Source organism: Astatotilapia calliptera, chromosome 11, assembly GCF_964374335.1.
Source record: "Astatotilapia calliptera chromosome 11, fAstCal68.1, whole genome shotgun sequence".
NCBI lineage: Eukaryota > Metazoa > Chordata > Actinopteri > Cichliformes > Cichlidae > Astatotilapia > Astatotilapia calliptera.
The window spans coordinates 490,732-514,948 of NC_137432.1; the positions used below are offsets into that span (position 1 = coordinate 490,732).

At 42.7% G+C, this 24,217-nt stretch overlaps 1 protein-coding gene across 3 annotated transcripts in view; it reads left to right on the forward strand.

Moving 5' to 3' along the window:
* Positions 1-1,117: 1,117 nt before the first annotated feature.
* The window catches only part of cep162 (centrosomal protein 162), a 45,721-nt gene continuing 22,621 nt past the window's right edge, over positions 1,118-24,217 (forward strand). Inside the window, exons 1-13 of one of the 3 annotated variants that reach the window (XM_026183449.2) lie at positions 1,118-1,244; positions 3,302-3,392; positions 3,831-3,948; positions 6,828-6,950; positions 7,431-7,608; positions 10,103-10,182; positions 10,256-10,326; positions 10,716-10,746; positions 19,758-19,964; positions 20,358-20,439; positions 22,005-22,254; positions 22,330-22,546; positions 22,759-22,907. In XM_026183449.2, coding sequence (XP_026039234.2) covers positions 3,333-3,392; positions 3,831-3,948; positions 6,828-6,950; positions 7,431-7,608; positions 10,103-10,182; positions 10,256-10,326; positions 10,716-10,746; positions 19,758-19,964; positions 20,358-20,439; positions 22,005-22,254; positions 22,330-22,546; positions 22,759-22,907 — 1,566 coding nt within the window. In that variant the 5' untranslated portion in view covers positions 1,118-1,244; positions 3,302-3,332. Of the gene's footprint in view, positions 1,245-1,269; positions 1,410-3,301; positions 3,393-3,830; positions 3,949-6,827; positions 6,951-7,430; positions 7,609-10,102; positions 10,183-10,255; positions 10,327-10,715; positions 10,747-19,757; positions 19,965-20,357; positions 20,440-22,004; positions 22,255-22,329; positions 22,547-22,758; positions 22,908-24,217 lie in introns of those variants that run through there. The other 2 variants (XM_026183451.2, XM_026183450.2) reach the window with 2 other exon arrangements.

Here is a 24,217-nt window from a genome sequence, read left to right on the forward strand (position 1 = left end):
ACAGTCAAGAGGAATATATACAAAACAAGAGAAAGGCACACAATGGAGAGTAAAGTGCTTGGAAGCAGTGCAAAAGGTCTGTGTATAGAGTTCGTATGTGAGAAAAGGGTTACGGGGTGCAAGGGGTTACCCTGGTTTTACTGAGGCTGGAGGATCTGGCAATGGCCTCCAGGTGAGGCAGAGGGCAGCCAGTGATTTTTTGCATTGTGTTGATTACCGTCTGCACAGGCTTCCTGTTTTCAGTAGTGGCCCCTGCGTACCAAACACCCAGACAGGAGGAAAGCACGCTCATTTAATGCTTCCTCTGTTACTTTACAAGCTAAGCTATATGGTATGAGTGTATTGTGCTTACTGTGCACAAAATTATGGGTAATGTCTGTCAGATAAACTGGAATGATGGTCAGCAAAATGGAGCACCATGTATGCGTTCTTGTTCCAGCTAGTATCCCTGTCACACAGCTGGGGGAGTGTGTGCAAGGTTGTGTGGAACAGAGCCGGTGAGGCAGTTGTAAAGAGAGATTATATGGATCCAGAGACACTAGTTTTGGCCCACTGAGACTGCAGTTAAAAACTTCTCCTGAACTTGAAACCATAGTTCCATTAAGATAGAAAAAGCTGCACGGTGAGGTTTGATCTCAAGTTCTAACTACAGGAAATGTTAGTAAATACATATGAAAAAAGTCTGAAGATAATAACTGTTTGTGTTGACTGTCAAATGTTTTTTGTTAGTGTAACATTTGTATAACACAAATATCACAGTAATCATATAGTGGTCAGTAAAATGTATTTAGAACTTGCAAATTGATAATGGATTCATCATCTCTTAAGTCATCACAAAGAAATTAGATACAAAATGTGAAAATGGACTCATCTTAGTGAAAAAAGTATTAGTAAAACAATGACACACTGACTGACTTTCAGCAAGCTTTCCAAACAGACATAAGCATGTTTCTCTGTGACAGCAGCTGCCAATCAAATGCCTCATCTTATAGAATCAGGTTATTAATCAAAATAAAACTAATAGAATAAATCAGCCAGACGAGAGTTACTACTAATGGCTGTTTAACAGCCACCCTGCCGCCCGACACCAGGGGGCGATAGAGACGCTTTGCTTTCAGTTTTTGAAAGGTCGTGAATTTATTTCTGTAGTCGTTGGTCTGTGACGCATCGGGTCAGCCAATCGGGTTGCGTCAGGCAATTTAAGACAACAAACAGAGGAGACGTTTCAACAAGTGTTCAGCTGAGTAAGTCCATTGTGTTATGTGAGTTGTGCTGATACAGGAGCGACACAGCTAAGCTACTCAAGATGCAGCAGATGCAGTAGGGGAATAGCTCTTCTCTTTAGCCAGCTAGCGTTACAAGATAAACTGCGGCTGCAGTTGGCTTTAAGGCGCCCGAAAGTACCGGAAGTAAGTTAGTTCATTTTCAAAATAAAACCCAGTCACAAAGTATCAGAATCAGAATTTATTTATCCCCAAGGGGCAACTAATAAACAACAAAGCAGCATAACGTTTAGATAAGGACAATAAGAACAGGCAATAAGAGTGAAGTATTAAACTCATTTGCTGAAACGATTCTTTACAAAACACTAACAAAAGTAGACATTATTAGGTATAATTAAGTTGAATGAGAATTACAGATTCGAAGATGCGTGAGAGTATTTTAGAATCTGTTGTCGAAAAACACTTGATGGTGCTCGTAGAAACCCAGGTTAAGATTACTTTATTTATACCCACAGGTAAATTTGCTTTACAGAAAAACCCCTTCACAAACACACATACCTAATGAAACCTGACAAAACACATATGTAGTAATTAAACAATATGAATCAGAGCCAAGTCAAATAAGTGTGAAAGCCGCAAATATTTGACTATTTGTGTTGTTAATAAGCGTAATGATGGTTTGACGTTATACTCGTGTTACAGTGAAGAAAAGATTGACCTGCTAGGCGAGTGAGTCTTTTCACTTTATATTTGGATCATTTTGAGCCTCACATCGAAAATGTTGTCAAAGTTAATATGAAAAATCTGTTTTATTTAATAAGGTAATCATAACTCAAGAAACTACTCAGTTCAGTCTTCATTAGCAGCATGGTTTGCTCAGTTGCCATGGCGATAATTCAGGTGTGAAATGGCCGTAAGAGATATCTCCATGACAACTGAGCAAACTCCATCTATGGTTGAAGACTTTGCTTTGTCATCATTAAGTGTTTTTGAGGACCTAGTAAAGATCCATTCACAGTCAAAGTGGGGACTCGGTTTCTCTCAAATGTGATGCAAAACACACCACAGTGTTTCACTCATTAAAGTAATGGTAGTTTGGGGTGTTTGGACAGAACATTATGTTTTCTAATCTGTTTTCTGCACGTAATATACCAACAGTACAGTGTGTCATATTTTCTAGTAGGTGTATTCCTTATCAGTCTCCACTATAGGCAACGCAGTAACTTTTCAAAGAAGAAAAAATCACCCTAAATGGTAACAGAAATGCTATTTTGTCTGAAAATTCTGGTTTAAAACCGTTTAGAAATAAATGTTGTCTCTATAAGAAACGACTTAGAATTTATACAACCAACTGAACGATGTTTCATTTCACTGCATTCTTCCAATCTTGATATTTCATGCAGTGAAACAGTGTCAAAGCAAGATGAGCCAGCAGAAATGATATTGCCTTTCACAAAGTGCTTACTATGGGTTGACAGGTGCTTTGAAGTTTATTTGGATGGACAGGAAAGTTTATTTTGTTGAGGTAGGACGCTGACTTTGGATGGTTTTGACTCCTGTGAACACATTTTTAAAAGGAACATGCTTAAGTGGTTTGTTGGGTTCTTGTGGGCAGTGCATTCTCCTTGAACAGTTGGCTGTGGTCAGGCAGTTCGGTTACAACTGTTCTGTGTTTTTCAAATGTGATGAAAACATGTGACATCCATACGTCCACTCGGCCTTGCGTGCGGTTTGTGCACGTTAGTAGTTGTGAACAGACCTGCAGTGAATTACACTGATGTGCTTCTGAACAGGCTTTCTGCTCCTGTTAAATGAAAACCTGAAATCTTGAAAGGACATGAGAACATTAGTGTTTGGATGATTCATAGGGTGAATTGTTTCAAGCCCTTCCCGGGCCAAAACCCTAGTTATCTCACATATTTCATACACTATTCTCATTCATTTGAATGATGCAACAAAACAGAAATAGCATTCTGTGAATGGCATATGGACTCTTTGTAACTGAGCATTAAGTAGGTGAGGGTGATGCTTCTCATAATGTTCATAAAAATGTTTTATTGTGTGTTGTTCTTTCCTAGTTTCCTGCTGGTGGATGAGGTGAGCGTGATTATGTCTCGCAGACTAACCAAAGAAGAGCTGGATGCACAGTTTGAGCAGTTCTTAAAAGAGGTAACGCAACATTAATGCGTCTGTGCCGATGTTTGTAAATCATCCTCACACTATCAATTACCCGTATAAAGTCTTTCATTCATCTGATTCTGATCATCAAAATCTAAATGGTCACTTATTATTTTGGGTGGTGGGTTTTTCATCTGTACCCCTCTTGGGCTATATTTAGAACTGCCTGTAAACATTAATGACCAGCTTTACAAGCAAAGATTAGCCTACAGTCAGCGCCCCTTAGAGCGCCGACTGCATGTGAACTGTGCTGGTGCTGAAAGGCTAATATCAGGAGTGATTTTACTGAGAAGTGTTCGTATCTCAGCCAAACAGAGGGAGCTCTTTGTGTATGTAATATCAAAAATGTCACCGTGATCAGTGGTCCCTTTATATCAGCAATAAAAAACAGGAAACCACAGTTTTGTCTTAAGAGCATCTCTTTGTCAGTCTGTTTCAGATGACTCTGTGGATTTAGGTGCTGCTGACAAGCAGCCACACTCTAAAAGCAACCAGAAACCAAGAGTGAGGCAAGATGAGGCACTCAGTGGTGGAGGATCAGCAGCAGGTAATAATGATAAAACATCCAGCACATGCACATGTGAGACATTAGCTTTATTGTAGATCATTCTCTCCTCTCTCTCTGTTTGTGGGGTTTTTTTCTTAGATGCAGAAATCTGTAAATAAAAACATGAATTAGGCTGCGTCCACACCAGGGCTGCCACAAACGATTATTCTGATAGTCGACTAATCAGATCATCATCCATTGGACGTAAAAGTACAGCTTATTGCACCAGCAGCATCTGCTCTGATATAACTATCATTAGCTTACAGCTTTAAGTGTGTAAGGTGCTCACTAACAATAAAGACAAGATGATAGTTTATTACATTTTAATGAAATTTGCAGATTGTTTCGGTAAAGTTTAATAAACTCCTTGCTATCTAAAATATAACAGGACACCGGAGTAAATTCTCCAGCATCTCACACTTCTGATAATCAGCTGTCTGCTTGAGGTTTATTCAGCTGTGTAAAAACTATAACTTTAATCTCAGCCAAACCGATTTACTCAGGAACAAATAAATACTAAAAAAAAGATAACATTACATATTACAAATAACATTTTTAAGTTATCTAAGTGACTCATATATCATGTTTAACCTGAGTAGTGAAGTGGATCTTACAAAGCTTCAAACGACGCGTCGACTATTAAATCAGTCGTCGACGGTTTTGATAGTCGACGTAATCGTGACTAGTCGACTAATCGTGGCAGCCCTAGTCTACACTAATCTGGATAAATTTGAAAACGGTGTTTTCATCTAAAAACGCTCCGTGTCCACAGGAGCCGACGAGTTTTTCATCCACAATGAAACGACTAAAAACGCCTACGTTCCAGTACTGCTCATGCGTGAAACGTGAGACAATTCAACCTGCCTCATTTCTGTCTGCTGTTTATTTACTTTCCAACTCTCTGAAACGTCGCGGCAAAATGTCGAGGAAAAACACAGAGTTTTTTAAATGGACTAACAATGAGGTGGAGTTGTTGCTGCGAGTAACACAAGAGTACAAAATTGAAAAGCGAGCGAGAATATAGACCAAAGCAAATTTGCCGAAATTAGCATTTGGTCCTCTTTGAAGAAAAGCTTTGGGGAGCATGTGCAAACAGATAGTAATCTTTAACGGGGCTGTGAAAAATGGGAAAAGACTAAACAAGTGCTGCACCATGCCGTCCGTCATCTTAGTTGAATTGGTCGCATGACTGCATCATGTGACTAAAATGCGTTATCATTTTTCGAAAGCCTCTGTTTTGGCTTTAGCTTTTCCACACTGCAACGCAAAAACTGCGTTTTCTAATTTATGGGGAAGACCCCAAACCTCCCTCCTCCTGCTCATGTGTAGTGCTGCTGCGTGTTGTTCTAAAGTGCATGTGGGGCGATCGTGGCTGAAGAGTTGGGAGTTCGTCTTGTAATCGGAAGGTTGCCGGTTCGAGCCCCGGCTCTGACAGTCTCGGTCGTTGTGTCCTTGGGCAAGACACTTCACCCGTTGCCTACTGGTGGTGGTCAGAGGGCCCGGTGGCGCCAGTGTCCGGCAGCCTCGCCTCTGTCAGTGCGCCCCAGGGTGGCTGTGGCTACAATGTAGCTGCCATCACCAGTGTGTGGATGTGTGTGTGAATGGGTGGATGACTGGATGTGTAAAGCGCTTTGGGGTCCTTAGGGACGAGTAAAGCGCTATACAAATACAGGCCATTTGCATTTAAAACACGGGAGGGCATGGTGCTGCTGCCAGAGAGCAGCAGGTGCCAGCACGGCCAGAGGTGAGGCTGAATACACAGACCGTCCTCTGGATGCCATGTAGCATGTAGCAGGCCCTACATGTATGTGTTATGAGAGTGTGAGTGATGTGGATGTCTGTGGATTCTGTAAGGATGAAACCTGCCTGCCGGTTTTCTAAGCTTTACCCTGAGATTCTGGCGTTTCTAGCAAAATACATTTATATTCAAAGAGCTACTTTTAAACCCAGCCCTGTTTATTGTGGCTTCTAAATGCATTTTTTTGAGTAATTGACTTTGTTCTGACTTTTTCATTGCAGTTATTTTATGCATCTAATGCAGGAATTGCAGCTTCTTTTAATCGCATGTTTTTATCATTGCATAAACCACAAGGATGTATTTGTTAGCAGTTGGGAACATGTTTTACTGTTTACTCATATTTAATACAAACGAAAGCCTCGAAGGGGATTTGTGTCTCTGGTAGAAACCAGCAAGCAGCCACTCATCAAACTAAAATAACAACAATAATAAATACATCTTAAGAACACATTTATACTGTTTACTATAAAATGTTATACATAAGAAACTATAAACAGGAACCTTTCAGACTAGAGCTAATATTGAACTTAAATGTGCTCTAAGCTGCTCCAGTGCGTTCTGAATGTGTTGGGTTGCATCCAGCTAAACGTCTGACAGTCACTCGAATAACTATTTATTTTTTGTACGTTGTCTTCACTTCACCCATTCACACCAGCACGTCCTTCTTGTTTTAGTGCTTTCTGTCTAACATTCACACACATTCATACTCGGCTGCATCAGAGACCAACGTGGCCTCAGCATGTTGCTCAGGGATACCAGCCACCCTGATTGGGTTATTCAAGTGATGATAGGACCTTTACTGTACATGTTAATGTTGGTGTCATTCTATAACATGAGACAGCGAGAAATGTTTCAACAGCACCTAAAACCTGACACAGGCTAAACAGAAAAAATTGAAATGATCTGATGAAGACAGTCAGTGAGCTGATGCCTACACTAGGTGGCAGCGTGGGCCTTTTGTTTAGCCAATAATATCGTTTCTATTATGGTGACTGTGTCTGATGTGTTGTTGGGTCCCAGGTGGTGGATCGATGTTGCTTTTCCTAATTTGTTTAGATCAAGATGTTTTTATTTCTGTCAGCACGGTTGGAATCTCAGATTTCTTTAAGGAAGTCTGAGTCTATTCAAGAGGAGGATGAGGAGGCAGAAGGTATTCACTCAAAGGAGGAAGACCTCGTCCTGAGAGACAACAAAGACACAGAGGGTGAGTCCTTGAACACACAGACGAACCAGCGAGAGCGATATGTGAAGGTATTTAAAAAGCAAACAACAGAGGAGCATGCAGAAAACTCTGCTTAGAAACTTTTTATAAAAGAAAGAAAATCAATAATAGGCTCAAATGGAAAGAAGCCCGAGAAGAAAAATATGCGATGAAGAACAGAAACAGATGCTCAGTGAAATTTGTGAGACTACCAGTTTATTTGGGAGGCTGCAGAAATGTACTGACAGCTAAGAAGGTGTTACACAAATTCATGCTTGGAGAAACTGTGCTAGCACTCCAGTTCTCCCAGATCCAGATCAAAAAGCATTTTTCATCTTTTATTATGTAACCAGGATGGCAATGGTGCAAAACATTTTTTTGAGCATGTAGCACTGAGTAGCTCCACCGTTATTGTCCACCCACATAAAGCACTATACATGAAGGAGTCTTGTGGAGAAGTGCTGTGTTTAAATGTGTGTGCAGGCTCGGCGACGGTGTCAGCTGTGTACATGAGCGCGGTGGGTTTAGACACTCTGGAGGAGGAAGAGGAGAAGGCCAGGTTCTTTGCCCAGCTGGAGGCAGGAGCTTCATCTACTATAGACTACTCCAAGCTGAACAGGGAGCTGGACTCAACACGTTCTACCCCTGCAAACAACTACAGGCATGTCAGCAGCTATGTGTTAGGGCAGGGATAGCTCAGCAGGTAGAGTGGTGGCCCCATGATCGGAAGGTCGGGGGTTAGATTCCCCTGAACAACTACCCTGAGGTACCCCTGAGCAAGGTACCGTCCCTACACACTGCTCCCCGGGCGCCCAGTGGCTGCCCACTGCTTCACTGAGTGAATGGGTTAAATGCAGAGAGGGATTTTCCCCACGGGGACCAATAAAGTACACTTTCTTTCTTTCTGTTACATCCCCTCAGCACTAGTAAATGATCCTTTATTTCACCTCTCTTCATTTTGCCACATTTAGCTCTTGTGTTTCCATTGAGCACTGTGTTCATTCACCCGTCACTAAAACCTGTTCGAACACAGAGAAAGTTCCTGTGCTGCATTTCCTTCTTGCAGTGAGATTCAAACATGAACAAAAGCTTAACAGAAGACCATCAGAACTTTTCACATCTAAATCAGTTTGTGTACATGAGTGCAGAGTGGCAGCAGCAGCAGCCATCAACACAACAGGTTTTCATTGCATTTAGGAAAAAGGAAATCGTTTCTCAAACTAAATATTCAAACATTTGAAAATCAGTTAAAGTCAGTTATGTTATGGGGCAGGGATAGCTCAGTAGGTAAAGTGGTCGCCCCATGATCGGAAGGTCGGCGGTTCGAATCCACTTAACGGCTACCCTGAGGTACCCCTGAGCAAGGTACCGTCCCTACACACTGCTCCCCGGGCGCCTGCTTAGTGGGCTGCCCACTGCTTCACAGAGTGAATGGGTCAAATGCAGAGAAAAACAAGTAATTTCCCCATGGGGATCAATAAAGTATCCATTATTATTATTATTATTATTATTATTATTATGTGCAGTGTTGGTCAAGTTACTTGAAAAAAGTAATCACGCTACTTTACTGATTACTTTTTTAAAGTAATTAGTTACTTAGTTACTTTTTAAAACATGATTTATCCCCTAAAAAAACAATAGATCTTTCAGCCCAATTCTACTTTTTCTACATAATCCATCATACAAAATGTAATCAAATGGAAAAGTCTGTTTTTAAAACTTGTTTTATCAGTTTTAATCTTTTAACTTTATGCATCAAGCAAAAATTTAATTATCTGCAACATTCTCTGACTGGAAGAAATTAGTTTAACATTTAAACCTATTTTCTGCACATTCCAGCACATAAAATAAAATATTTGTGTGTTTACACTCAGTCTTTCAAATAGATGCAAGTAAAACACAGCAGAAAATAAATAAAGTCAAAGACTCAGCGGTCCTGTTGCTCTATTTTCACCTGTATATCAGGAGTGGGGCAGGCGGAGGTTTACCCTGGTGCAGGTGTGTCACAGCGGTCAGTGGAAGGATCCGCGAGTTTCTCTGTGAGTTTCACACTGCAGCAGCGTATTTGGTGCTTGATCAGACGTTTAGGGTTTTTTTTCGCTAACAGTAATCTAATTACCTTTTTTGCAATAGTAACCCCTTACTTTACTCATTACTCGAAAAAAGTAATCGGATTACACTGCCCATCTCTGGTTATGTGAAAATGATGTTTTGTGGACAGCTGCAGAGAGTCTGTCTTTGAGTCACTTTGGGGATCCACCGTCCAAAAATACAAACCTTTATAAAGTTGTTAGCATTACGTATTAGTCTGATAAAGCTCAGCAAATATTATCACTTAATACAGTTTTTACTGTTTCAATTAGTAAAGGAATTACAAGTAAATCAATTAAATACCCGTATCTGTTGCTGATGACCGCTATACTGCATAACTACTTACTGAATTTCATGGTAGATACTTTTCTCCCCTCTGTGGTCATTTCAGTTAAATTAGGCTTTTTTCCCTCCTGCCCCGTTCAGCAGCAGCCTAAGGTCCAGAAAGATGCCCGACGGGTTTATTTTTCCGAGTGGATCATTACGGCTTTGCCATACTGGTCCACTTGATTGATCTTTATTTTATTTTTTTAACTTTTAAGTTATTACAATGGGAACATACATGACCGGGGGATAGGAAAGGGAAAGACAGTAAACATCAGCTGGATCACCTGCTGGAAGAAAAGAAGAAACAAGTAAAAAGAGAACAACACAGTAGCAGACCACAGCAGCAGCCTGGATAAGTGTCAGTAACAGGAAATAATAAATACTGAAACTTAATGAGCAGCACGCAGGACTGACAACGATCAATATGTTTAAAGGCAGCAGCAAAGGTGTCCGTGCACACCTGTGTGCGTGAGCATGCTTGTATTTAAAGGGTTTCTCCGTGTAACGATCTATTAGTGGACACAAACGGAGGTGAGCTTGAATACACACACCGTCCTCTGGACGCCATGTAGCGTGCCCACCCCCAAGGCCCCTAAATGAGGCTTCTGAGTAAGACACATGAGTTAATTTTGGACAGTAGTAAAGCACAGCTGTGCTTTCAGCGTCTCTACAACAGCTGCTGCTGTGGAGCTCAGTGTTGTAATTTCAATGTAATAAGAAGGATGTCCTCCCTGCAGGAATGTAGAAGAAGCAGAAGAACCAGTGGAGCGAGGGGGCGGTGATGATCACAGCAAGGCCAGAGGGACGATCAGTCCAGGTAAGAATAATGAAATCTAGGCCAACTCTGCTGTGTCTCTGTCTTTGTCTTAATCATGTCTGTCCTCTCTCAGCCTTCACAGGCTCCCCACACTACAGCGAGGATTTTGAAGATGACGAGGACGTGAAGGTTCCACTGGAGGAGGTTTGTGCTCAAATCTGTACCTGTTAAAGTCAAAAATATTAGAAACTTCATCAGAAAGTTCATTTTCCAATGAAAAGCACACAGAATAAAGTTCAATAGTATATACAGTATAACACTTGAGAAAATCAGTGTCGCTGAACACACTTTGTTGATGTATCTGCAAAGTTAAAAATGCTGTAAAAAGAAAAAATTAGCTAAACAAACTGGATCTGAGTTCAACTGGACGTTTGTCCAGGGGGGGACCGTATGATTGTTTAACAGCGACCTCAGGATAACCAGTGGATATAATAACAGCTGTGTATAATTCATGTTAGTAATATATCACTTACTGTTCCAAATGAACGGATATCATGTGACTGTGGCACTGTCACACTCTTGTCCTTTTTCAGACGTCAACGACGGCTTCAGTTCTTGCCAGAGGTAAGACACAGATGACACTGTGCTGAGGCCAGCACACTGAGATGTGTTACTGTCGTCACCGGCAGTGTTCCTAAAGCGATGACCTTTAGTTCCCATTAAGCCTGTGAGGTCTAAATGGTTCTTCTTCTTCCAAGTCTCGTCATAATGATTCAATCTGAAGTACAGATAGTTTAAAAAATACTCCAGTAAAGCCTGATGTACTGAATCAACTTCTTTACTCAAGTAAAGTAAAAAACTACAGGCTCTGAAATGTACTCAGAGTAAGACAGTACAAAGTAACTGACTCTTGTGCTCTATTAATATGATAATAAAATAAAGTACATGAGAATACAAATGTTATTTGAATCTAAATTCTAGTTGTAATGAATGTACTCAGCTTGACTCTGTTATGTAGGACACGTGCAGAGAATTAGAGAACTACAGTGCAGGTAGACCTAAATAGAAAAACGAGTGCAGTCGGGGCTTAAAGTTCGTGTAACACAGGACCCACACACACCTTTCTGATGATGAGTGCATCTAACATTTCCTCAGAGGTCAGTGTGCCGTATGACTGCATTAGCAATAAATGTAATAACGCTCTATATGAACAGTTACTCACTATATAGAACAACGTTATAGGATTATATTTGTTCACAGATGTTTGCAGCTGTCAGCGAATAGTTATCAGCTATTTAGAAACAAAAACACTTTTAATCCATAACAGCAAATGAACTGAACAACAGAAAATACAAATGCTATTTATGGTCTCCTCACAACAATGATAAGAAAAATAAACTGGGCCAATATGGCATGTTTGTTAACACAGAGACACACATGTTAATGTGATCTCTGGTCTCCCACTCAGAGACACAGGTCTCCCAGTGTCCAGCATTCAGAGGCTACCTGAGGACTCATGTGTGAGAAAACCTGCTCACGCAGACATGTAGAGCCAAATATGGTAAATGGCCTGCATTTGTATAGCGCTTTACTCAGTCCCTAAGGGCCCCAAAGCGCTTTACACTACATTCAGTCATCCACACATTCACACACTGGTGATGGCAAGCTACTGTCAATAAGGCCTCTGCAATGTTCTGAAGACAGTTAAACCTGTCAGGTAGTGACGTCCAGCAGGTGAACATGCAGCTCCATGAACACGCACAGCTGTGGATTCCAGCTGCTTCGATGTTGCATTAACTGGCATTAACTCAGCCAGTTAATGCGAGACAAATCCAGCTGCTCATTAAAGATTTCTGGTTTGTTCAGAAAATAAAACATTGGTCCAAACACCTGAAAGTCCCAAAAACACGTTGTGTCTCGAGTCTACGGATGTATCTGTGTATTTCCGTGGTGCTGATGCTGAGCGGACAGCTGCTGAAGCTGTTGAAGTGTCGGAATGTGGAAAGCTAACAATGTCCCTCTCACCGGTAGGCTAACCTATTTTTAGCCAATTACAAGTTGAATCTGGTAGTTGGGTTGTTAGCTAAGATACCGTCATTAAGAAGCAGCACAACTAATGTGTCTATGCGAGCTAATTTGCGATGAGCACCGCTGGCCCAGCCATTTATTTTTTAATGCACCTCTCAGATTAACTCACTGCGTGTCGTGCCCAGGGCTGGACTGGGACAAAACATCAGCCTGGACATTTTGACTAGAGACCGGCCCCCCAGGTATTAAAGCCATAAAGCCTTTGAATGAAAACAAACGCTGTTGTGACAGTGATGCACAGTCTTGTTGGTATATGTGTGATTTCTATACATTTTACGTCAGATAAAGACTTTGGTTGTAAGATTCAGATAATTATTTAATAAAAGTGAGACTTTTAAAATGAGAATAAGAAATAAAAGTATTTCCTTGTGCCCCCCCTCTCCCTGTTAATGCCTACCTGCCCCCCTGGCAACACTTTGCTAGACCCGCCCCTGCACAGTTACCAGCTGTCAGCTGCTTAGAAAAGGATCCTGGTGTTATTTGTCTCTCAGAAACAGCTCATAACTTCAACTCATCCATGTCACCTAAAAGGTAAACCTGTTTCTCCATCACAGCTCTGATGATTCAGTAAGGACATCTCCTGGTTTCATCTTCATGTTTCCCTCTCATCACATATCCAAACCGACATCATGACCAGCAGCTTTACAGCTGTGGCTCCAGCAAACATCAGCTGATACTAGAAATTAATATTAAATAAATTCTAACAACAGCTGATCAAGCTTAAACGTGCTGCTGTTGTTTAGCGCGACATCTGCTGGTTTCCTCTTTCTGGCACAAAGTGGATGATAAACAAACGAGACACGATCAGCTGATCATTGATCAGTTTCATGATTGAAGTAGCAACAGGAGAGGCAGGGTGAGAGAATGAGAGGAGAAGAGGCAGCTGTGCAGCGTTACGACAGAATAACTCCAGCTTTGTGTCTTTTTCAGCTGAAGTCCGGGACAAACTGTTCCTTTTCAGCTCAACATGAAACGCGTAATATTTTCTCTGAATGCGGGACAATTCCATATTTTCAAGGGACGGTTGGCAGCTACTAACTAACCTTATGAATTAAATAAAGTTCACTATCAGTAACATCATAGCACCCACCCAGCTGTATAGAAACTGCGTCATGCTAGCTAGTACGCAGTACGAGTTATTGTAACTGACTGTAAAAAGTCAGCATAACGAAAATAAACTCCACCTAAACTTGGTTCATATCTGACCAGATAGACTGCAGGTCATAACTTCTTACCTGAAGTTCAGTTCACACTCGGACCGGCGGCCGCCTCGGGTCTCTGCTCCTCCTGCCTCCGATCTCCCTCCTCCACCTGCTGGCCTCCACCACTTGCTAATGTCACTGAATCTGTGGAAGCCCCGCCATAGCCACCACCAAACAACTGAGTTATTTTTACACATCTGCCAGCATCTGGCCAATCCACCACCTTTCATTGTTTATACCATTACAAAAAAAAAAAAAAATCATCGGGCCGGCCACTGAGCAAATGCCCGGTATGCCCGATGGCCAGTCCAGCTATGGTCGTGCCAACAGTGGCACGCGTGCCCAGGGTTGCCGACCCCTGGCTTAGACTGTCGTTTATTGAGAAATAATCTGCGGTTTTTGGCACCCGCCTCGGACGCAGCCACTCCGACTCTCTCCCAGCATCTTCTGCTCCTTCTCACTGCAGACACACATAAGACGCATAAGGGTGGCTGTAGCTCAGGTGGCAGAGCAGGTCAGCCACTAACCAGAAGGTCGGTGGTTCGATCCCAGACTGCCTCCAGGCTGCATGCCAAATATCCTTGGGCAAGATACTAACCCCATGTTTGCCTACTGGTGGTGGTCAGAGGGCCCGGTGGCGCCTGTGTCTGGCAGCCTCGCCTCTGTCAGTGCGCCCCAGGGCAGCTGTGGCTACAATGTAGCTGCCATCACCAGTGTGTGAATGGGTGAATGACTGAATGTAGTGTGAAGCGCTTTGGGGTCCTTAGCGACTAATTAAAGCGCTATACAAATGCAGGCCATTTACCTTTTTTTTTTTTTTAAGACACATCTCCCTCATTAACAGTCCCGTACACCTTTTCCCTCCCCGCCTCCGTGCCGCCCGGAGAGCTCACTGTGTCACCCCTCCTCTGCAACAGGCCAGCAAACCACGCCCCCGCCACAGTTAGATTCAACATGTGGGAGAACCCTAAACTTTTGTGGTCTAAGTTGTGGTCTAATGTGAGCTTGAGGAGATTTTCTTTGTGGACAGGCTGTGATCAGCAGAGCTGCTGATCTTTGTGGATTCACACAGCTGACTTTAACAGATGTCAGCAGATGTTTCATGAGCCATCTTTGCTAACTTCCATTTCTCAGAGTACAGCGGTCCTTCGTTTATCGCGGGAGTTACGTTGTAAAAATGACCCGTGAAAGGTGAAATCCACAAAGTAGCCAGCTTTATTTTTTACAGTTATTATAGATGTTTTAAGGCTGTAAAACCCCTCACTACACACTTTCTACACTTTTCTCAGACAGGCACGAACATTTTCACACTTTTCTCTCCTGTTTAAACTCTCAAAGTTCAAACGTTCAGAGAAAAATAAGCCCAGTATTACAGAGTGAAACCAAAGATCAAACCCTGTTTTCAGGTCCAGAATAGAGCAGCTGCCAGATAATTCAACATTAATGAATCAATGGTACGGAAGTGGAGGAGGCAAGAAGAATGAATAAAGTTTGTAGAGTAACAAAGTACAAGTACTTTGTTACTTCTCAGCTCTGTCTGAAACACAACAACACTTTCTCCAAAACATATGATTGAGGTCTTCATCAAACCTTAAAGGCTTCCTCTTCTTTTGTTTGTTTTGGATTTAGCTATTGAAGAATATATGTCACTCCAACTTAATGTTTGTTTCAGTGTCTTTTCATGATTCTCTGGATGAGGCAGGCGAAGAGGAGAGAAAGAACAACACAGTGGAGTCTCTGAACAGAGGCAACACCAACTCCAGAGAAGAATATCGATATGTGTATTTTAAAGTGGTTTTATTTGAAACCTAATATCTTAGACACGCACAATGAGAGCATTTATATGCAGTGTATGTGGGCTCTATGAATGAGTACAATGCAAATAAGACACACTGATCAAGGAGCCCCTGTTAGCTGGAAATCAAGAGGCTACAATGGGAACAGTAGTAAGCTGTGAGGATGTAAAGAGCCAACTATGGTAGAACCGTGTGGTGTAATTCAGTGTAAATCAGAGAAGCCTAGAAACATGTTAGTTAACAGAGGTACAGAAGGACTCTGAGAGACAGCTGCTGGATGAAAAAGAGGGACAAGATCTCAATAACTGAGTTCTAGAAACTGTCAAACTAAGGCAAGTTTATTTATATAGCACAATTCAACAACAAGGTGCTTCAAAGTGCTTTACAGAGACATTAAAAAACAAAAACAAATAAAAAGCATGATTTAAAATTGATTTAAAAAAAAACAGTAGATAATGGATTTGGTGTTTTATTCAAATGCAGCTGAGAACAGGTGAGTCTTCAACCTGGATTTAAATAAACTGAGTGTTTCAGCTGATCTGAGGCTTTCTGGGAGTTTGTTTCAGATATAAGGAGCATAAAAGCTGAATGCAGCTTCTCCGTGTCTGGTTCTGACTCTGGGAACTGATAAAAGACCGGATCCAGAATAAGGGTCACAACGTTGGCCACTAGGATGAAGAGAGGCAAAAAGAATAAATAGCCTGTTTCTCCAAAGATTCATCTATGGGGGAATCTCAGCTACAAGGGAACAATAGCACAAGCCAGACACACCTAGAGCTGAAGGTGAGATCATGTGGGTGGCTGTAGCTCAGGCCAACAGATGAAGCTGGATTGAGTATATTGGAGTGCTTGGCACTGTACAAGGTGCTCTAATAGTGCCCTAATTATATTCATCAGAAATTCAGTGGGACTGTGGAAAATGACACTGGACACCATCTACAAGGCAATCACACAGTAATGCACTGTCCCCACTGCTGTTCTGCATAGGCTTCACTCGCCTAAGTCAGCTCGTCATTAAGAGCAAATACCATCGGCCTTTTGCTGTACATGGATGACATCGAGCTATATCCCAAGAGTTAGTGAGACATTACTTTACTGATCCATCTCACCAGGATCTGCCGCAAGGATATCTGGACGTTCTTGTGACTGGATAAGGGTGGCTGAATGGTTGCAAAGAAAGTGAAGATGGTCCAGGCTGAATGGGTTGAGCTGTAAAAAGGCAGAATAGGAGATGCACAGGACAGCTACAAGTACTTGGGTTACCCACAGGCCAACAGGAACCATGATGAAGATGTAGAAAGGGTAGCCACAGCCAGATATTTCCAGAAGGCGAGACAGCTGCTGAGAAGCCATTTGAACGGTAGGAATAAGATCACAGCCATCAATGCATGCACCAATTATCAGATCCCCCACTAGAATAATACGCTGGCCACAGGAGACGATAGAGACTACTGACATTGAATGCCAGAGCAGCTGACCTGAAAGAGAAGATCATGGCAAAGAAAATTTAGACTCTACATGGCTATTTACCAAGACCCGTGTCACGTACCCTGTGAAAGTCTGCTAGAGGATAAGAGTGCAGCATTATGCACAATCCCTACTGTGACCATCACTGCAACCAGCTGGCTAATTCAGTTTCATTTATACAGCGCCAAATCACAACAACAATTGGCTCAAGGTGCTTTATATTGTAAGGTAAAGACTCTACAATGATCCAGAGAAAATTCCACCAATCAGATGACCCCGTATGAGCAAGTACTTTAACCCTTTAAGCCCATGGGAGCGTACACGCTCCCATTTGTGTAACTATTTTAAAATCCTGGTAGAATTGTCATGATCCTGGGTCTTTGACCCAGCGTTTTGTGTTTTCTATTGTTGTGATATATTTTGGTTCTGTTCTTCCTCAGTTTAATGTTTAGTCATTTCTGTCGGTGTTTCCTCTGTGTAAAGTCCGTGTTCCTTAGTCTGTGTCTTTGCATGTGTGAGTTCCTGTTTTATTTTGCAGGTCTGCGTCTCTCGTTAGTGTTTCTAGTTTCGCTTCCCCTTGTCTCGTTATGTCCAATCACTCCCAGCCGTGTCTCCCTCCTGTTTCCCATTCCCTGATTGCCCTGTGTGTATTTAAACCCTGTGTTTTCTCGTGTGCGTTGCTGGTTTGTCTGCGTTATTTGGTGTTTTCTGGTCTGCGTCTCTCCCTCCGTCGTCTCAGGTTGTCTCTCCGTGTCTCCCTGCATCTCTGTTTCTGGTTTGTTTTTGTTAGTTTTTCCAGTTTAGGTTTTTTCTTAGTTTCATGCTCACCCTCGCCATCTCTGTTTGTATCAACATTTGATGAATAAACTCACTTGCATCTGAGCTGCCTGCATAAAGGGTCCTTTAATAATTTACACACGGCTTGCCCCGCAATGACACAAATAAGCTAGTGCAATCATTTTTTTGCGTATGAAACCACAGGAGTTGTACTTACACAGCATGCATTCAACTTGTCCCAGGTCAGGGTTTCCTTTGCAAAAATCAAGTAAAACGTGCTCGCAACAACAGTAACATAATCCAGAAACACACCTTGATCAGCTGTTCATAGCACTTCCTACGTTGCAATTAACATCATCAAATTGTCAGTGCGAACTTTCAAGTCCGCCATTACCTGGGGAAACCGGAAGTGGTGTCGCTTTTCGTGGGGAAAATAGTTTTCCCCCTACAGGGCCTTTCAAAGGTCAGCTGGTGTTTTTGAAAGTCATGTTTGACTTTATGCCTTTCTGTGTAGTTTCTGGGAGGCGTAGAACTTAAATTACACTGTTCTGTGGGGAAATACTGTACGTAAGATGTTTTATGTGATGAGAAGGATTTTAAATTAGATACTGGACTTAGCAGGGGGCCATGTTCTGTGCATGGAGGCTTTCAGCCCATGTCCAGCACCCTGAGACGATACATAGCGAAAGGAAGGAGGCTAAGAACCAGTGAAAGTCAGAACCACTATTCAGAATGAAACGGCTAAGATCCATGAGTACACCAGGAACATGGCCACAGCTGATAGTGTGCCTAGTGAGTACATGGTTCTGTTGAGGCAACAGAAACACAGAGAACGGAAACATCATGGAAAGACAAACCTCTGCACAACATGCACCACCAGCAGATAGAAATACCTGATATTGAAAAATCCTACCAATGGCACCAAAGGCACAAGCTCGATAGAGGCTGGGGTCTACCACACCACAAGTGCAGTTCAGTCCCAGTTCTATGGTTGAACGCTCTCACAGACTGGTGATGACCAGGCGTAGAAGAAGAAGACGGCCATAGTGATAAATGTTATACCAGGTAGAAGCGACATCAGGAGGACGTAACACAAAAAGCTCGACACAACCCAAGGGCTGTGAGAGGAGCTTGTGTGGAGGGTGAAGCCAATAGTGGTTCACGAGGTGTTTGGGGCACTCGGGGCATGGACCCCTAAACAGTGTGAGTGGTAGTGCTTGTAGGACCATCACGCTCCCAGTTCCGTGGCTGACAAACTGAGCTTGAAGGGTAACGACCATACAACATACAAATTGTGTCAGGAGTGCTGCTGCTTCTTTTTTCGCTCCAGTTCCTCCTCACTCTATAAATTATTTTCTTATACAAGACACATCTCCTGGATGCACTGGTACGCATCTTCAGTGATGTATCCTGGGGTCATCAGGTGTTTCGGGTCTCACAACATCACACACCCTCACCCAGGCGACCCAGCCGGGGGTGATCAGGCCCCGACTTGCGTACCAGTAGCTACCCACGGATCAGCCCTCTTAATCCACAGCCACCTTGTGGCTTTCTCTGCTGCTTCGCTCACAGCCTGGACGGCCCTCTTCTTGGCTGCCCCAGCCACGCCCAGCCGGCCTAGGACTTTGCAGAGAGATCGTCCTGCAAAGCCCCTACATCCCACTTCTATGGGCTCATAGAAAGTCTTCCAGCCCCTTCCCCTGCACTCCTGCACTAGTTCCTGGTACTTTCCTTTCATTGGCCTCCTCAATCCGCTCCTCCCAGTGTACTGTGAGTTCCACCATGATCAGAAATATAGTGTCAGGATGATAGATGGTCTTCAGCTCTGGTATTCCTTTAAGATGTGGCCCTTTCTCTGGGCTTCTCTTTCCTGATGCAGTTTTCTCTTTAGTGTCTGTGTGATTTTACTACTTCTAAGGAGATCAGCCACAGTCCCTGATCTTTGACAGAGATTACTTTAATCCCAATTTGAGGTTATAAAGTGTCTAATCCACATCTCACACACTGTGATTCACATGTGACATTTTCAGTCTATGCAATGAATGAATTATATATTGACTTTTACAGAAAACATTTTAATAACTTTAGCCTCATTAGGTAAAATAATATGTAAATATGCATAATGAAAACCAGATTATAAGACAAAATTGTAAACAATACATATGTGGTCAGGATGTAAACAAGCATGTAAACACGTGAAACGAGCTTTTTCAGGAAGGTCTTTAAACGTGACTGAAGCTTCCCTAAAACATCATTCAAGTTTTAACTTTGCTTTCTGGATAAACTTCATTCATTTCCTCTACAGGTCAGTCTTACGTGCAAAGTGGGGCCTCAGAGTTGGAGGCTCTTCAGGAGGCCTACAGGCAGGTCCATGCTGTGGAGGATTCAGATGATCATGGTCATCATACCTCATCTTTGGAAGTGAGATGGAGCATCAACAGACCTCTGTCTCCTTCCTCTCCTCCTCAACGTGCCCAACAGTCTCTGCAGCCTGTTTCTACCAGTGAGTCAGGTCAGAAATTATTCTACTTTAAGTCTTTGTCGGTCTGAGTATACAGTGTATAAACCCCAGGTCTGTGGTTGCTCAGTGAGCGTACCCTAACGGCTCTTTCTGACACTACAAATGAGATCAGGGATGAACCCTCAATGTCATTTGACAGTTTTGGAAAAAGCATCAAAATTTTTTGATTATTTTCTTTGTCCACAGATTTCAAAGACTTGAGAGAAAGGTCTTCATTTCACATTTGTCACACCTGGGCTCCACTTCTGTGTCACATCATGTCACTTCATGTGTGTTAGCCCTATAAATAAGATGCATCCTACTTGTGCAAAAGTATTTGTGATGGGCAGGATCGTTAATGATAAAAGTATGCTAAGAAACTCTTTTGTCTTTGTGTGTATTTAGAGCTGCCCACTGCAGAAGAGCTGATGAGGCTCCTCCGACCAGAGGCAGCTCAAATTAGAGGCTTCACCCTCCAGCCTGTCAGGTCAGGACTACGCAGTCGATGGATTCTCAGCAAGCAGCCAGCTTGTTTTCCTCCCAGTTCATCAGTATCTCAGTGTTTGTGGCACAAATACAGTGTTCAAGTAACATTTGAAGGGACTCACTGTAAATATTCAAACGTCAGCCAACAGACAAGCTTAAATCTGACGTCACAATCTGTCTTAACTATGTTAAGGAGCGATCGCGGCTCAAGAGTTGGCATTTTGTCTTGTAATCGGAGGGTTGCTGGTTCGAGCCCCGGCTCGGACAGTCTCGGTCGTTGTGTCCTTGGGCAAGACACTTTACCCTACCGCCTACTGGTGTTGGTAGCGCGATCTGGCAGCCTCGCCTCTGTCAGTCTGCCCCAGGGCAGCTGTGGCTACAACTGTAGCTGCCTCCACCAGTGTGTGAATGTGAGAGTGAATGAATAGTGGCATTGTAAAGTGCTTTGAGGGTCTCGAAAAGTGCTATATAAATGTAATCCATTATTATTATTATTATTATTATTATTATTATTATAAACAAGAGTTCTTGGTATGCCGTGGACAGCAGTTCATCCGTGGGTTGGGATGATCAACTGGAGGAACTCTGCTAGCAATAAAACAAGAAGTGAAGCAAAGAATAAACTCGCAAACAAAAACAGTGAAACAAACAGTAATGAAAGCATCGATCGTTATGGAGAGCATGACAACTTCTGTGATCATCCATCCATCCATTCGCTTCCACTTATCCTTTTCAGGGTCGCGGGGGGCGCTGGAGCCTATCCCAGCTGTCATAGGGCGAGAGGCGGGGTCCACCCTGGACAGGTCGCCAGTCTGTCGCAGGGCCAACACACAGGGATCACTTCTGTGATCATCAGTTCTAAAATTCAGGGAGGCTGTGCAGAATGTTAATTAAAGCGCTTTGCATTGATTTGCAAATATGTTGAAGCCCCTATTTGTTCCCAGCAAAACAAAGAAAATATATCCGATATTTATAAAATGTACAATAAAAAAAAAAATCTGTTGTATTTAATGATAGCAGCACATCTCAAAAACACTGGGCCATGTGTACCAGCCCCTCTTCTTACAACAGTCCTGAAACATCTGGAAGTAGGAAACCAGCTGCTGGACATGTTGGAGAGCATTGTTGTCCCATTCTTGTCCAGCTGCTCATCATTCCTGACTCTTCTTTATTTTTCATGATGAATCAAATGTTTTCAGTTGGTAAAAGGTCTGGACTCAGAGTGTCAATGATTATGAAATGGATTGTAATAATTAGGAAACCATCTGCACCCTCCAAGAAAATAAAAGTATGTAGTTAGTATGTAGTATGCAGATGTGACGACTCATGCTGAAGCCTGTCCACCCGTCCGTCCGTCCACCGTCTTCTGCTTGGCACTAATGTGTACTCATTTATGTAGATGAATATGAGAGAAAAAATGTATTATCCACCGTCTGTCTGTATTTAGAAGAACTCACCATCGTGACATCACTGCCACTCTTCTGAAAAAATAGTTACAGTAGTAACTGTAAAGTTACAATACACAAAATATTTTGTTTCTTTTTTACTGTGGTTGTCACTTTGCAGTGTTGTGGAGCCCAACCAAGAAAAGACTTCCAGGGGACTGGAAAGGGCATTCCCGGATGAGGCACAGCACCCTGCAGCTGCAGCAATAAATGGGGCCGAGGAGTCGACAAGCCACCCAATCAGTGCTGCTCACCCCCCCAACAAGGATCTGATTTGCAGCATCAGAGCAGAAGTAGACAAGCTGATGCAGGATCATACCAAAAGCTCTTCTCTCACATCATCTCACACTGGCAAAACTAAGAAACACCCGGTGAGCAAACTATATAAAAGGCACTACTGTAGAAAAGAGATTACATTCACACTTTGCATTATACGTTTTTCTCAGGCCTCCCGTGGCTCCCTTACTTCTCCTTCCTGTACCTCTTCAATGAGACAAGCCACTCCAGCTCCTGTAAGAGGCAAGCGCCTGGATGGGAGAACGGCGGTGACTTCAAGGTCATCGGGGATAAGTAGAGGTTCTGCTACACCAGCCAAAACCCGGTCTGCTGTTTCCTCACAGTGTCCACACAGAGCGAACCATGAAGACTGCTGGGACTGCACAGGTTATTAACTGCACACATCAAGTCATCAGAGGCTTAAATAATGTAGGAAAGAATCGTGTGCTTTCCACACTGTTAGAAACTCATTGATCGATCATTGGATAACTGCTTAACTTCATTTCTTATCAACCAGCATCAATTCTGTCAGTTTACCTTGTAATGTCTTGACTTGTTAGCACTTCTTTGAATCCCTTTCTGTGTGTTTTCACTGGTAGAACCAGGAGTAACAGTGAGGAATGAACTAGTGGCATCTGTTCAGTCCTTAGTGGCTGTCCTCCAGCAGCAAATAGATGCTACCAAACACCAGGATTCTGCACAGGAAGTCAGAGAAACCAGGCTGGAGCAACATCTTCCACAGATCCGTGTAAGGAAATACTGTGTGTGCAGGTTTTCCTGACCACCAGCATCTTTTCACATTGTTCTTTTTACTCTGTGTGGTTGGTAATAACCTGTATAACTTCAGGAAGATTACGACAGCTGTTGTGCTGTGTTTGGTTAATCTTGTTTGAACTCTGCAGTGACTTCACTTACTTCATCACTCACATTCCAGTGATGAAGCTGGAAAAGAGGAAAACAGGGCTTGTTTTGTATCTTAGCAAAGTAGATTCATTAATGCATCATTAACATTACACCATAACACAGTGGTTCCTGTGTTCACACTTACACACAGTTACTGTCCCTCCATTTAGAAAGGTGTCATGGTCTATTTTGTGTAGTTGTTTTTTCCTGTGTAATAATATTCAGCATTGCTGTCAATACATTCGTCCGTGTCCGTGATTTAAACAGCCCAGCGCTGCTCCTGACGCAGGGGAAACTAATCCTGCAGGGAGACCTACCTTTGCACTTGTGCAGGTGAAGCCAAAGGCAAGATATGATCATCTGTTCTTTGACTTGGAAGGAAGTTGGTTTGGAAACATATTTGGAGATGCTTCATCCTCTGCTTTGCATTTGTGTGGGAGCCCCGTCAAAAACCTGTCCGTTATGCCAGCAGGGTCCACACGTTTTTCATTCATACTCCCCTTGCAATGGCTCTGCGTCCCCCACTTTGGGAACCTCTGCCGTAACACTTTTGTTGTTTTGTGCTGAGAAACACTCCTGCAGCACATTGATGGATAGAGCCTGGTCTGTGTGCTGCGCACTGCTTATTTAGTGAGTCTTGAATACACAACAGTGTCAGTGCAGTTTTCATTTCTGGGATATTAGTTAATTGATTTGAGGGAACGTTCCAGATGATATTCTGACTGGAACTTGGAAATTTAAATTTCCGGCTGCATCTAGAACGTGGCATTGGATTACCAAACACCCTCATGCTTACTTCCATCTCAACTTCTAATACTAAGCGTGTCAGCAGTAACCATGACCTCTGCTTTTCTTGAACAACATCATACAGCGAACATGAATCCATTTATTTTCTATTACTTATCTGAAGCCAAGTTACAGTAGTAAAGGACACTCTTTCGAGGATGCCAATGTTCACATTTTGGACAGAGAGGACAGATGGTTTGAAAGAGGAGTGAAAGAAGCATCTATGTCCACTGTGAGCGACCATCTTTGAACAGAGGCGGGGTTTACGACACCAACTCTCTGCCATCTATAATCCAGTTTTGAGTTCCAGAGGTGGGACCAAGTCATTGTTTTGCAAGTCTCAAGTAAGTCTCAAGTCTTTATCCTCAA